The sequence below is a fragment of the Leuresthes tenuis genome, unplaced genomic scaffold (assembly GCF_036924035.1).
Source record: "Leuresthes tenuis unplaced genomic scaffold, fLeuTen1.0.hap1 SCAF_9, whole genome shotgun sequence".
NCBI classification, from domain to species: domain Eukaryota; kingdom Metazoa; phylum Chordata; class Actinopteri; order Atheriniformes; family Atherinopsidae; genus Leuresthes; species Leuresthes tenuis.
In genome coordinates this window covers 16,923,687-16,936,995 of record NW_027325363.1, presented here as the reverse complement: position 1 = coordinate 16,936,995, position 13,309 = coordinate 16,923,687, and the positions used below count along the sequence as shown (strand labels likewise).

The window sequence follows — 13,309 nt, the reverse complement described above, 5'->3', positions numbered from 1 at the left end:
AACACGGTCATGTAAAGGTTTGAATTTGTTCACTATACTTCACGGATGACAGTTTTATGAACAAGAACCAGGACGATAATGGCTTTACAGGGAGTTGAAACTAAAGACTCCTTCACTGCTTTCAAGCGGTGAGTAAAACTGTTTCAAATGTCTGTATTGCGTTATTGATGTACAAACAGATTTTAGCAGCTAAGGGGGGTTAACAATTCTTTGTGTTAATAAATATATACATAAGACAATGGAACATATCCATTTTTTTGCTTCTACAACCGCTCAGAACCTCAGAATCACTCATAGTGTGCATATTTACCAAACAGAGACGTCCTGCTGTAATCATGACAGTTCATCATGCATCATGTTCGGTATCTGATTCCAGACCGAACACAAACAACTGGATCTCATGTGTTGCGATGTGTTGTGATGTGTTGTGACGCTTGCCCTATCTAGACATTAAGTGACAATGAGGGCTTTAGATTTATGATACAACTGAGTCAAAGTGTGTTGCAGCATCATGCATTTTCTTTCCTGCTGAAAGAAGAGTGAGGCAGCAGTCATATTTGAATCAATACTCAACACTGTATTTCTGATTTTATTTCACATGGGACTTTAGATTTTTCTAATTGAAGGACTTGTCTTGCGAAGTATGTGAATAAATCCTAAACGCCAAGTCAAAGCTGTGTCAAGAAATGTGATTTGAATTTGTGGACAGTTTCATTTTTGAAACCCACAATTTTCTGGGGGAAAAAATGCAGCTACCAGCTGAAGTGTACTAATTCTATTTTTCTAACAGCACTTGTTTGCAATCATTCGAGTTTCAAAATATCTGAAAACACTCTGCTCTGCTCTTAAACTTTGTTCTTCTTTCTTTGCACAGATTGCATTGAACAGTTTCTGAAATTAGTTTTCTTTTGCACTAGCTCAAGAATCATTTTGAATCTAATCCTATCACAAAGATTCTAAACTGAATTTAATTCAATCTAATCGCATCAAATCGTGCGATATCTAACCATTTCCATCACCATTGCAAATTTGTTTTCCTAACTTCCTGGCAGGCATTGTATGGTCTTACTGCAATCAAGTGCAAAAGTTTTCATTTCACACATATCAGAGATCATAGAGGTTCCCATGGGAATGACAGTCAATTTGTTTCATTACTGTGCAACTTCAGGGTGCAAGAAAAACAAGGTATAGCTAAAATGAAAACACATGCTGGACACGGTAACTCAAGATGAAGAAAATTATTGATTTTCTTTTAAAGAGAAATGCTGTGTTGCCCTCTGTCTCCACTGTCCCTTGTAAAATGGCAAACTGCTGACTGCTTAGCCCATTTTCTGTGACTTAAACATGACTGGACACTGTGCTTTTGTTGTCAAAGACTAAACATATTTGGGACCGAAACATTGAAAATACACAACATCTCAAAGAGACACATGACAATAGTCCAACCATCAAAATGCCTTCTTACCCGTAGCATTTCAGCATCAGGCACAGCCAAACTGAAGCAGTAAGGGGCAAGAGATGACAATATAGAGCAATGTATTTCGTAAAATAGTATTAGAAAAAATACCATTTACTATTCTATACTCACAAACCATCTTCTTGAAAATGAACAGTTTAAATGTAAGCCCACCATAATGCAATTATGCTACGTGAACCCAATTCAATGGGGCGATTGCCAGCACAAAAAAATATCCAAAATCTGTTGGAAAAACAGACAAACTGGTAACCCCACAAATGTTCAATCCTAGCACCAAAGGCAGAGTGAAAAATCCCTATTTGAGCAGATGTGAGACAAGCAATGGATGTTTTTCTCAGTGTACTTACTGTATGTGTATGCGGCCATCAAGAGAAAAACTGCTGCATCGAGCACCTTTTTTCTAAACGTTCTCCTTGTATTGTGCTGCAGCTCTGTGTAAAAATCTCTATAACAGGCACTGGTTTCAAGAAACCAAAGATATGGGTGGAACTCGTCACCGTGGGAACATAGAAAGTGGGGAAGCAGTTCTTTGCTACTGCAGCACATCCAGAGATTTCTTTGCATGATAATAAGTTTATGAAAGCTGAATATCACTGATGAGTTTTGTGTTTTAATCCGCATGTTTTCGTGCAAACTTATCGTTAGTTATGTAGCTGGCCCTGATATGCCTTTATGCAACCCTATCAGTTTAATGAATAAATATCCATGTCAAAAGACACAGAACCAAAGTGAGTAAATCCACAAAACAACTGCAGTGTTCAGTATCTGGAATATATCAGAGGTTTAAGTTTACTTGCTGCTTGACATTTTGCTCGCAAGAACTGAATTGAAAAAATATGTGCAAGACCTGCTAAATGTCCTTAACACAGGTGTGAGGAGTACAAACAAAACAAAGTTCCACCTATTCCAAGGAGACAGAGGAGACAGTCTGAAAGAAGCATGAGAGTTTATACAAAGAGATGTTGAGGAAAGACACCAGTTTTTGAACATGTTACTAACTATCACAGCTAGAGGCCATACGGATAAGCCACACTTCTCGATTTCTCAGTCCTTCCTCTCATCCTTTATTCTCTGCAGTTTCTCCTCTTACTTCTTTCTTCATCATCACCTGCTTCTGATTCTGCTGGTCTCTCTCTTCCTCCATGCTCCTGTCTGTCTCCTCCATCCCCTCTTTCACTCCCTTTCTCCATAGTGTCAGAAAGATTATTCCGCCAGTGAGCACACTGCAGCCCTGTTTTATTTATAGCACAAGGCTCTCCTATGTCTGCATAATACATACAGTCTACATCTACATGCGCACAGTATTTCCCTACACATATCCAAAGGGAGACACACATGCTGCCTCTGACTGTCTGTTTTTCAGAAACACAACAGGCAGGCAACATATATGCACATATGCAGCCTAAAACTCATTAGGTCCGACTTCAAGGCAAACTCATGCACAAAAACCCAACTTGTCGGGAATCTCTGAATAAGAACTGATAATCTACAGACTTTAATTTAGTGAGTCAGCTCAGTAATTCTACATTGCTCCACATGCACCGACATTGGCGTATGCTGTGGACATTATGCATATTGTAATCGCAGTGTCATATTAGAGTTTGAGGAGTCATGGGAACTCATGTTTACACGTATCAATATACAATCTCAAAAAGCAGGTATGCAACAAACACATGCCAACATGAACAATCGGCAGCGTGAGCTGCTGTTTCCTCAGGATGTGTCTGGCCGAGTGGGAAGGCCTACACGCCTGACATACTAACAGCCATCTCCATGGAGACTGTGAAATCAGGAGAGCCAAATACAAAATGAAAAACAAGCTCTAAATCTGCTTGTACAAATATATTATTTCTTTGTCTTTAAATGCTTTCCTGAATCTGTGTCTTACACGAGGAAGACCAAACAAACTAAACTGAAGTAAGAGAAGGCAAATTCAATTTTAAATTGCTGCGTCTCAATAAAGCAAATTTCCATGAGGTTTGCTGAACACAAATTGAGCTCTGGAAACACGGCAACCCTGAAATGTTTGATCACGCTGAACAAGGCAAAACACAGTATGGGTCACAGTTTCACTGTTAAAGTTCATTTAAGCACCTCCAGAGAGCTCAGAAATTAACTTGAGGAATGCATTGTTATTTGAGAAATGAAACCAAGATAATTGAAAGCTTTTGAACATAGTTGTCACGTATGTTAGAGCAGGAACTTTTTTTTTTTTACATCCTTTGAAAAGACTGACAGTTTAGTGCATTCAGTGTGTATAATTGATGAAAGAATGAACTGAATTTTTTTTATATCAAGGAAAAAATGCAAGCTGCTGCTTTTTTTCTTTTGTTTTGTTTTGTTTACTTAACAGGCACCAGCCAGAGCCAGTCTACTAAACAACATTTTAAAATCCTAAAGCTAAAGTTCAGCCTAAAGCCCAGAAACAGTCTGTTTCCTGTGCACAATGTAATCACAGCGTGAGGACACAGACCCTGCCAGTCGCCAGCAACATCATCAAGCCTTCCTGCTGCACAGGCATAACCTTCTTCAAGGACTGCAAGACGACTGCTGTGAACAGTCGCCGCTGTTTATTTTTTCCTTGTACTGATGTGCAATTTTCTTCTTTTTTTGTGTGTGTGTTTGTGTCACACAATATGGGCACCATTTTCCATCTAACAACTGTTTTTGTTGCCATTTTATTCATGTACAGTAGGTATAATTATGCCAGTGTCCACCCCCCCCCACCCCCCAAACCTTATTCTCGGTGTCAGTCTCTGTTTTGCTTTCATTCCCATTTTCTGGCTTACTATGTAACAAACTTACACACTCATGGACACACACATTCACACATCCCTGGAGGCAGCTGTGTTGGCCTAGTTGTGTGTCTCTGTCTAACTCGGCACTCTCTCTCGCTTCTGCCGTAAACGCTGTCATCACAGCACAGAGAAAGAGGAGGTAAATGAACTGTAAAGATGGAAGGCAAAAGAAACAGAAGTGAGAGGAAAAAATAACACAAATACAGAACGAAGAGCAGACTTGGGCATTAGGGAAAGCGCAAAAGTTGAAAGAGAATGGGGTGAAAACGATGGAAATTAGGAGCACCGTAGAAGCAGCTACAGGAATAAAGGGAAATAACAGTGTATGATATGATTTTAAGTGGAGACAAAATACAGAAGAAATATAGGACTATATCGTAAGGGCAGGCTGACCTGACAAAATATACTGCAGCCCCTATTTAACTCAGTCGTTTCTTTCTTGAAAAGATTGGTAGAAAGTGGAACTATATCTTTCCTTTTACATTTTTTTTCTAAAAGTGATTGTTCACACATAATCCAATGCACTTTAAAGAGTAACTATATTTCCACCTAACAAATACAAGCCATGTACAACACAGTGATTCCGGCATTTATGTTGACTTTGAAATAACTGCAGAAAGCATAAATGAACAAATCTTTTTTGTTTGGCATTTCAGGCCTGTAACACATTCCAAAAAAACATTCAAAGGGACAACTTAGGGCTAGTAATTAGGTCAAATCAAAATAATAATAACAATGTTAGTGTTTTTTTTAAATAGGTGATTGGAATCGGGATTTGATACAAAAGCAAATCAAGGAAAGGCAGAGACTTTGAGGAGCAAAAATGGGCAGAGAAATAATTTGTCAACAACTGCAGGAGCGAAATCACTGAAATGTTTAAAGAAAAAACAATGTTTCTCAAAGAAAGACTGGAAGGGATTTGGATGATTCTTTACGATTTAGTGCATAAAGTCACTGAAAGACATTCAGTCATCTGGAGAAATTTTAATGCATAAAGGGCTAGGGTTCATACCTGAGATGGACACCTGTATTCTTTGAACTCTCAGGTGGTTCTGCACCAAGAATGGTCATTTATCGATAGCTGAATTAACCACATGGCCAAATGAATACTGTTGGAAACCTTAGTCGAGCACAGCAACACAGCTTACTGTTAACTAATTTTATGCAACGGCAAGGTTGACTTCTCTTGTCTTGGAGGCATCTGGGGTGGATCATCATGTGTATTGTGGTCAAACCAATCAGTATTCCAGATGAGGAGAAGAGAAATGGATGCCCTGTAATCCTGACCAAAAATGAAAAGGACCATCCAGAATGTTGCCAGCAAAAAGTATAAAAGCTGAGCTTCTGGGATGGCATGGGGCTGTAAGTGCTCTCGGTGAAGCTCATTTCTACTTCTGTGATGGCAGCGTTAATGTAGAAAAGTTCATTGAGATGTTAAAGCAACATATGTTGCCTTCGAGATCAAATCTTTCACAGAGACATCCATGCATTTTTCAACAAAACAAGGCAAAATCACATTCTGCACACTTTGCAAAGTTATGGCTGAGTAAGAAAAGGGTACAGGACTGGTCTGCCTGCAGTCCTAACCTGGCCCTGATTAATAATGTGTGCAGCATTTTAAATTGAAAAATTCAAGGATAACAATGCCTGTAGGACAGCTTATGATAGGTTTGCAGGATGAATGCTACAAAATAAGACCTGTAAGCTTCCTCGCTTGGCATCCTCAATGACAGCACATACACAAGTGTTGTGAAAAGGAATGGTTGCATAACAAAGTGGCAAAAATCTTTAATGTTCCAACTTTTTTTTGTAATGTTTCGCAAGCCCAAAATGCAAGAATGAATGTATTTTAAACATGTAATATGCATAGCTTTGTGGCTTGCTATTGAGTTGCTTTTCTCTAATCTTTCTCCTTTTAAAAGCAACTGCTTTGGCACACATTGATTTCCACAGTTTACATGTAAGAATTATCAAAATGTATAGATTCGGGCTTCCTTTGCAATAGGCAACAAGAAGCTCCAGGGAGATGAAAAGGAGGAAAATCTAATGTAAGGGCCAGACATGGAAATAGATAAAGAAAGAGAATGGAGAGTATGGACACAGGGAGAGACATGGGGAGAATGAGATGCACTGTACTTGAAAAATAAAAAAAGGAGTGACAAGAAGGTAGATAGATAGGGGAGAAGGATAGCAGGCGGTGGAACAGACAGCTAATGGATTTTCTTTTGTTAGCAGACTCTGTCATGTCAATAGACTCTCATTTGCATGAACAGCCACTGAGCAGCAAAGAGTCAATGAGTCAGCTTCCCTTACACACACAAACACAAAATGCTGCAATGCTCTTCTCTTTACAGACTTTGTGCAATAATCTTAAACCCCATTCTCACAGTAAAACTTGTATTGCTCACACACACTTTGTGTACATAGAAAAATCTAACGCAGTTGGATGAGATGCCTTCCAGATAAAACGGTGAGTAGTGGACTAAATGGCTAATGCACATTTAAAAAGTTGCAGTTGGTAAGATAATGTCATTCTATAAACAAATCCGAAGTTGACTGGAGACTCTGTGAAATACCTTATTTTTCAGGATCTCAACATGCAAACAAACAACACTGTGTCAATGTAATTAGCTGCTTTGACTGCACAAGTAACTAGCGTTGCACATTGAGTTGCACGTGAATAAAACCTGCTGCTAAAATGCAATTCGTCCACAACAGGTTAGAATATGGATTTTGATGAAAAAAAAAACTCCACTTCACTTCATCTAAGATATAAATAGACAGCTTTATGCTTCCTTTTAAAACCCTTTCATGCACACATAATTCAGTTTCTGCTCCATTAAATCATAAAACTGTTTACACTACTGACAATCTCACATAAAGAATACTTCCTAAAATTTTTCTACATTTAGAGCAAATAAATCATCCACTACAGTCCCCACTTATCTTTATAAAAATGAGCAGTGACACTCTAGCTTTTATTCATACTCTTAAACTTACTGGCAAGTAAGTCATCAGCCTAATTTTATCCTGCTTTCAACAGTCACAGACTGATAGCATTTTATGACATGTTCATTAATTGTCATGTTTTCTTCTGGTCTGTCTGCCAGTCAGCCGGTCCTCGCATTTTAATCCACCACGCTTTGTAAATGCATCAAAAGTAGACGGAGACAGCGAGGGCAGTGATTTTCAAAGCGCCCTACTCGGAACAGACAAACAAAACCGTCACAGCAGTGATTTATCTACCTCAGATCAAAGGTGGTGTTAATGTCAAGATTTTCTTTGTACTCAAACATGCAGGTGCATAGATGATCCACACACAAGCAAAGCTGATGCAGAAATGCTGTACAGTAGTATTTGTGATATGAGAGATTACATTGCAGACTCAAAAATCCTCATGTCCATAGCCTCCGTTATAAACTAACCTACTTTGTTTCATTGATGATATATATATATATGAAAGGCTAAATGTCATGGAATAGAGCGGGATTTATAGTTTGTTGCAGATAACTGCGAAAAATGAGCAGACGCCAAAACAACTGCTAGTCCAGACTCCATCTAACATCAAGCACTTCACACACACACACACTAGTCACTTACAGCTGCGCTGAGTCATCTTAAGCAGAATTTTGACTCTTTGACCCAAAGAGGCAAAATTTTAGATATCTGCTTTTAGATATCAGCAGCAAAAGCATCACCATTGTGGAGGCAGGAGCTGTGATTCATGGATTCTGTCTTGTTTCATACTGTTATGTGTAAGAGAAAGAAAATATCACCTATTGTAGGCAAAGAGACGGGGAAGGTGAGTCGGCTAAATTCTCAAAACAAAAGATGTTATCTCGTGTATTATGTCTGACAGCCCATAGAATTTCAGTGTGAGGAAAAGTTTCAAGGTTTGAAGGACAGCTTTTGACAGTATGGCCTCTTTATACCCCCCATGTGTGGTGACCACTGTGTTCACACTAAGAGGAGAGACAGCGAGAGATGCAATTTGCCCTTTTCAGCAGGCCTTTGAATGTCTCCTGCATGGCAAATATCCCTAAGTATAGAGAGGAAAGAAGTTAAACTGAAAATCCACCACAGACCACTAAAACACACACCCACAGTGCAGCACAGAGGAGCGCACCTTCGTTGCCTTGGCCTGTGGCCGTCTTTCTCTGCCCTTTCCAGTGAAAATGTCAGCCCTTCCTTTTCTGGCTCTCTCTTTTTCTACTTCTCTGCCCAGGTGACACACGATTCGTAGTGAAAGGAGAAAGCAAAGATATGCCTGCCCTCTTGCTCTACAAACACATACTTTTAAGTGTCTAGTAGAGTTTGGAGTGTTGAGACAGTTTTAGGAGGCAGTGATGCCCATGAAACAGAATACAGACTCTACAAATAGGCCGTACTGTGCTAAATGTGAATAAAAACGTATGTGAAACACATACACAAGAACAAAACTTTATGCATTCTGTGTACTATTCCTATAAATCACTATCTTTCTTTCTTTTTTTTGAACCAGGGAGTTTTTGTAGTAGTCATTATGTCAGTTCTTCTATTTTTTCAAATTTTTATCATTGTGAATTTTGTGCAAGAAGACAGATATTTCCCATCATATTTGCATGAAAAAAATGCCATCCTGTGTGGTGCTAATAATGAAAAGGAGGACAATGGACTGAGAAATTTAATGGAGTTCCAGATGGGATGTAAAAACCCCAGAGATTGATAGCAGATAGCAATATACACTGTGCAGCTGCTCCAGTGCCTTAATCGGCAGTAGTCTGCCATGATATATGCATACCAGACCATGGAGGCAATGGTGGCATAACACTAAGATTCGGCTTCATGGGGACGGAAACTGGGCACCCTTAGTCTTCTTTTGTAATTCTGACAATTCAATAATCTTTCATTTAGCTCTTTATTTTCCCTCTCTCTGGCATGCTTTATCCTAAGGAGCTTTTCATCAAAGGGGTTTCAATTTCTGTTTTTCAGACCCAGAGCTGGACACTGGCTCCAGCACAAAATAAAAACTCACGCTATACTAGTACCAACTGTTTGCTGAGCCAGAGCAAAGAACAGTGTGCACAGAAAACACGTTAAGAACTCCTCTAGAGACAGACATGTGGGCTTCGCTGTGACCTGTCACTCTGGAACTGCCCTTTTAAAAGAAGATGATTATATTCACGATTATCGGTGGTGATGAAGACCAATCGGAGCAACTAAAATGTTGTAACTGCGATGTTTAAAAATCCACATTGTCATTGTAGCATTGAGCCTGCTTATTTCAAGAAAGAACAATTAGAAAAAGAAAAAAAACAGCTTCAACAGATGTCAAGTCAAAACAGCACTGGAGGAACATACTCTCATTTTCCTGCTGTTTAACGTCTTAATATTACCAGTCACGTTTGTGAGCACTTCCCAATGTGGTGCATGGAGCAGCATTAACAGTTCAAGTTTTCAAGTCCTATTCGAAGCACATCATCAGTACCATTCAGTGTTTGGAAACGTCGGTCAGCGTTCCGTGTGCGTCTCCTCAGTCTCAAGACGTAAGGTATAACCTTAGAAAAATCACTAGGTGGCGTTCCAGAGCAGGAGAGACTCCACACAACAAACTGTGCCAAAACCGAAAGAGAAACCTAACTTTGAGCCCAAAAAAATAGCTCATTGTGAAAAACCAACTCTGGGGTCTCGTGACGCATTGCTTGCAAGGATTTTAATGAACTGAAGTAGGTGGGTTATCTACTGGTGCGTTTCTGTCCACATCCTGGACAATGAATACAAATAGTGAGGCAGGCTGAGGGAGAGAGCCTGCATGCTGTGGGGAGAATATCAATGCACTGTTATCTCTTCACACAGCAAGTAGTTGTACGCTGCTGTATTAAGGCTTAAAAAATTACACATTGAAAATTATGCCTCTAACTTGAGCTCCTGACACAAACACAGATACACAGCACTGCACCATGGCTGGTCCAATTTATCTCCTCTCTGTCAGCTCTGTTTAGCATCAGGGTGTCCAGCACTGTCACTGACATCCTGCTGGGGCCATCCAATCAATAAAGAGCAGGATATAGCACAAACAGTTCCAAGTGATTAATCATTTTTCTGGCCAATTGGAACCAATTCGAACCTCACTCCCCATGTGAAAAACACATGAGTATTGCAGATGTTGTGGTGGAATGGTATTCTACACATATGTACCACCGTCAAACTGACTTTCCCTGTTCTCTTGTTTCTTGCTCATTAGAAGGTGGTGCATACAGTATTCTTTGGCTCGTAACAACGCCGCTATCATCCCTTTAACTGTGAAGTCCAGCAAAAAATGAACATATCCAGCTACATTAAACTCAGACTGAATTTGACCTTGTCAGAGAACACAGTGTATCTAAAGGGCACATCTGTAACAAACCGTAAACTGTGTCAAACTGTGTCCTTCTGGCACTCATTTAGTTGAAATGAAACAGTAGAAACTCTAAAACGATAACAGCAGAGCATTACATTTGTCATCGGTACAGAAAGTCCCATTCTTGACCATGACAATGTTCAAAAACGTCCTACATTTGAGACATTTGAGTGGTCAAAAGTGTCAGAGGAGAGGAATTTTTCAACCATAATCATCTGAACAATGGGATGTGTCACCCATTCCAACAGTATATCTCTTATGTGTCATCTGGATGGCCGTGGAACACAATGATGCCAAGGCTTGAGTTTTATCTGTCTGTGGTACCAAAGACAAAAAACAATAGTTTCTGGGACGAATTAGTGTTGTGTTGCAGATTTCTGATTTAAATCACCAGCAACCTGATGTGAGCCTGAGCTTTGATGTGAATCGTCTGCGGACATTTAAACTTTGATTTGGAGCTAGGTGTGGAGAGAAAATCATCTGCAATTAAAACGTTTTCAGATCATTTGACACGCTTGTTTTAGATTTAAAGCTTTATCTGACGCTGGACTTTTTGGGGCTTATTTTTGCATACTTTACAGATCAAAGTCTGAATCAATACAAGTGTGTTTTCAAGCATTCAGTTGTAACTTGTAAGCTGTGTCTGTGTAGGTAATTATAGAAGAGGGTTGTGACTCTAAGATGAAATGTATGAAAATGAATTCCAACAAAATAATCTTGAAGCTTAAAGTATAATATCAAACTATAATAACACTGGGTGCTTGGAATGTTTGTGTCAGCATTCAACGATGAAAAAAAAAAGAGATACAACGCATGCAAATGGTGACTTGGACACCAGCAACCACAGCAGCAGTCAAAGCTTGGAAGCAGTTTTTTAAGCCCTAACTAGAACAGCGAAAAACGACAGCTTTACCTTCTCCTTGGTGCCAGTCTGTGTGGTGTCAGGCCTAGTGCGGATGGTGAATGGTGATGCAAGCCTCAGCAGTATGCCCTGGAATGAGGGCTCCATCTTGGGTGAGACAATTTCAAAACAGTTCCTAAATGAGAGGCTCCTGTGGGGCTCAATGCGAGTCTGTCTCCTCAGTCCTTCTCCGAGCTGCAGTAGCTCCATACGAGACCCCAGGACAAGGTGAAACGGAAAGGCACGGCAAAACGTGGCCAGGCTAATGCGCAGATCACTGGGGTTGGTGGAGAGTGAGAGGGGGGGCCTTTTAGTGCTCACTGAGGCTGAATTGGGGTGGGAAGAGAGGGAGAGAGGGCACGTCTCCTGGATTTGGAAGGAAATGCAAACTGTGGGAACAGAAGTTGGAAAAGGAGAGGGAGGGGATGGGGATGAGGAGGGCGATGCAGTGGGGGACGCAGTGGGAGTCGGCGTCGTGGAGTCACAGTCTGTATGCTCTGTATCTTCATTAGGCAACAGGGGAGTTAGAGGTGGCACCTCTTCCACCTCAACCTCTGAATGAAAGATCCGCCTGGCAACAGCTCTGATCAAACCTGGCATGACCAATCCAACAACAGGGGCAGGGTTGAAACAGTGAAGAAGTAACACCTTCCCTCTTCCATCGCTTTCATTTCCAATCTTGCCCACTTTTCTTCTCCCTTTCTCCTGCTCCTGGGGATCCTTGCACTGGAAGGAGGGGCTCTCGGATGAGGCACGGCGCCCTGTGGAGGTGCGAATGTGTTCTAAAATGGCGTCAAAACCATTGAAGAAATCCTGAAGGTTGCCGCCTACAGCCCGAAGTACGCGCTCGTTTTCCTCAAAGCAGAGGCCAAGGAACTCCTCTCCAAAATGCTCCCGCAGCTCGCAGAATGGCACACCTGTGACAGAGGTGATGCAAAACATCAAAATACACGCAAAATGCCATCAACAATGACACGCAACTATACACCTTTGAACAGCATCGTATGCCAACAGAAACATGAAGAGATTCAATTTGTGAATATTTGCAATATTATATAAGAGAGCCAGCATGTCATTAGGCAGTCTGCAGCCTTCTTGGTTCACTGTTATGTTAGATTTAATTTCTCAGAGAGGAAACATGCACATCAAAGGTTAGGCCCCAGGTGTTTTTCTGTTACATTTTATATCAAACCCGCTGTTACCGCTGCTCCATGACATGGTTTAGCCAAGATTTGAATTTAGTAAAAAATTATTCCCAGCAAATCAACCACGGAAAATCAAAATTCAGAGTAATCAAACATCAAAGCCTTGCCAAAATAATGAATATAGATAGGATAAATTAGTCATGTCATAAGCCAACTGAATAAATAATAGAAAATAAATAAAAACAGGATTAAAGGATTAGCCATAAATTTTGATTTACATTTAATATAAGTAAAACTGAAAAAATAGAAACGAGAGTTCTCCTTACAGAATAAAAGAAGTTAATGTTTATGACAAATAGAGGACTTTGAATATTAAGCCGATCTTAAAGAACATAACCTGAGGTGTCCTCTACCTCTCCGTGTGCCTGTGTTCCAGTCAAATCTAACTGGGAGAAGGTCCCAGGACAGACCTCTAACAAGCTGCAGGGATTTTATGTCCCATCTGGACAGGAAACTCTGGATCTCCATGGAAGAGCTGGGAGATCAATATATCTGGCTTATTTGCTTAAAGATCGATTCAAACCAAATGAGCAGTATAAAAATGGATGG

General features: G+C 40.2%; 1 protein-coding gene across 1 annotated transcript in view; it reads right to left on the bottom strand.

Annotated features, from left to right (window-relative positions):
- The window catches only part of gucy1a2 (guanylate cyclase 1, soluble, alpha 2), a 39,055-nt gene that overhangs the window by 13,463 nt on the left and 12,283 nt on the right, over positions 1-13,309 (bottom strand). The window contains exon 4 of the mRNA XM_072392583.1: positions 11,568-12,472. Within this exon, the coding sequence (XP_072248684.1) occupies positions 11,568-12,472 (905 nt within the window). The remainder of the gene's footprint in view (positions 1-11,567; positions 12,473-13,309) is intronic.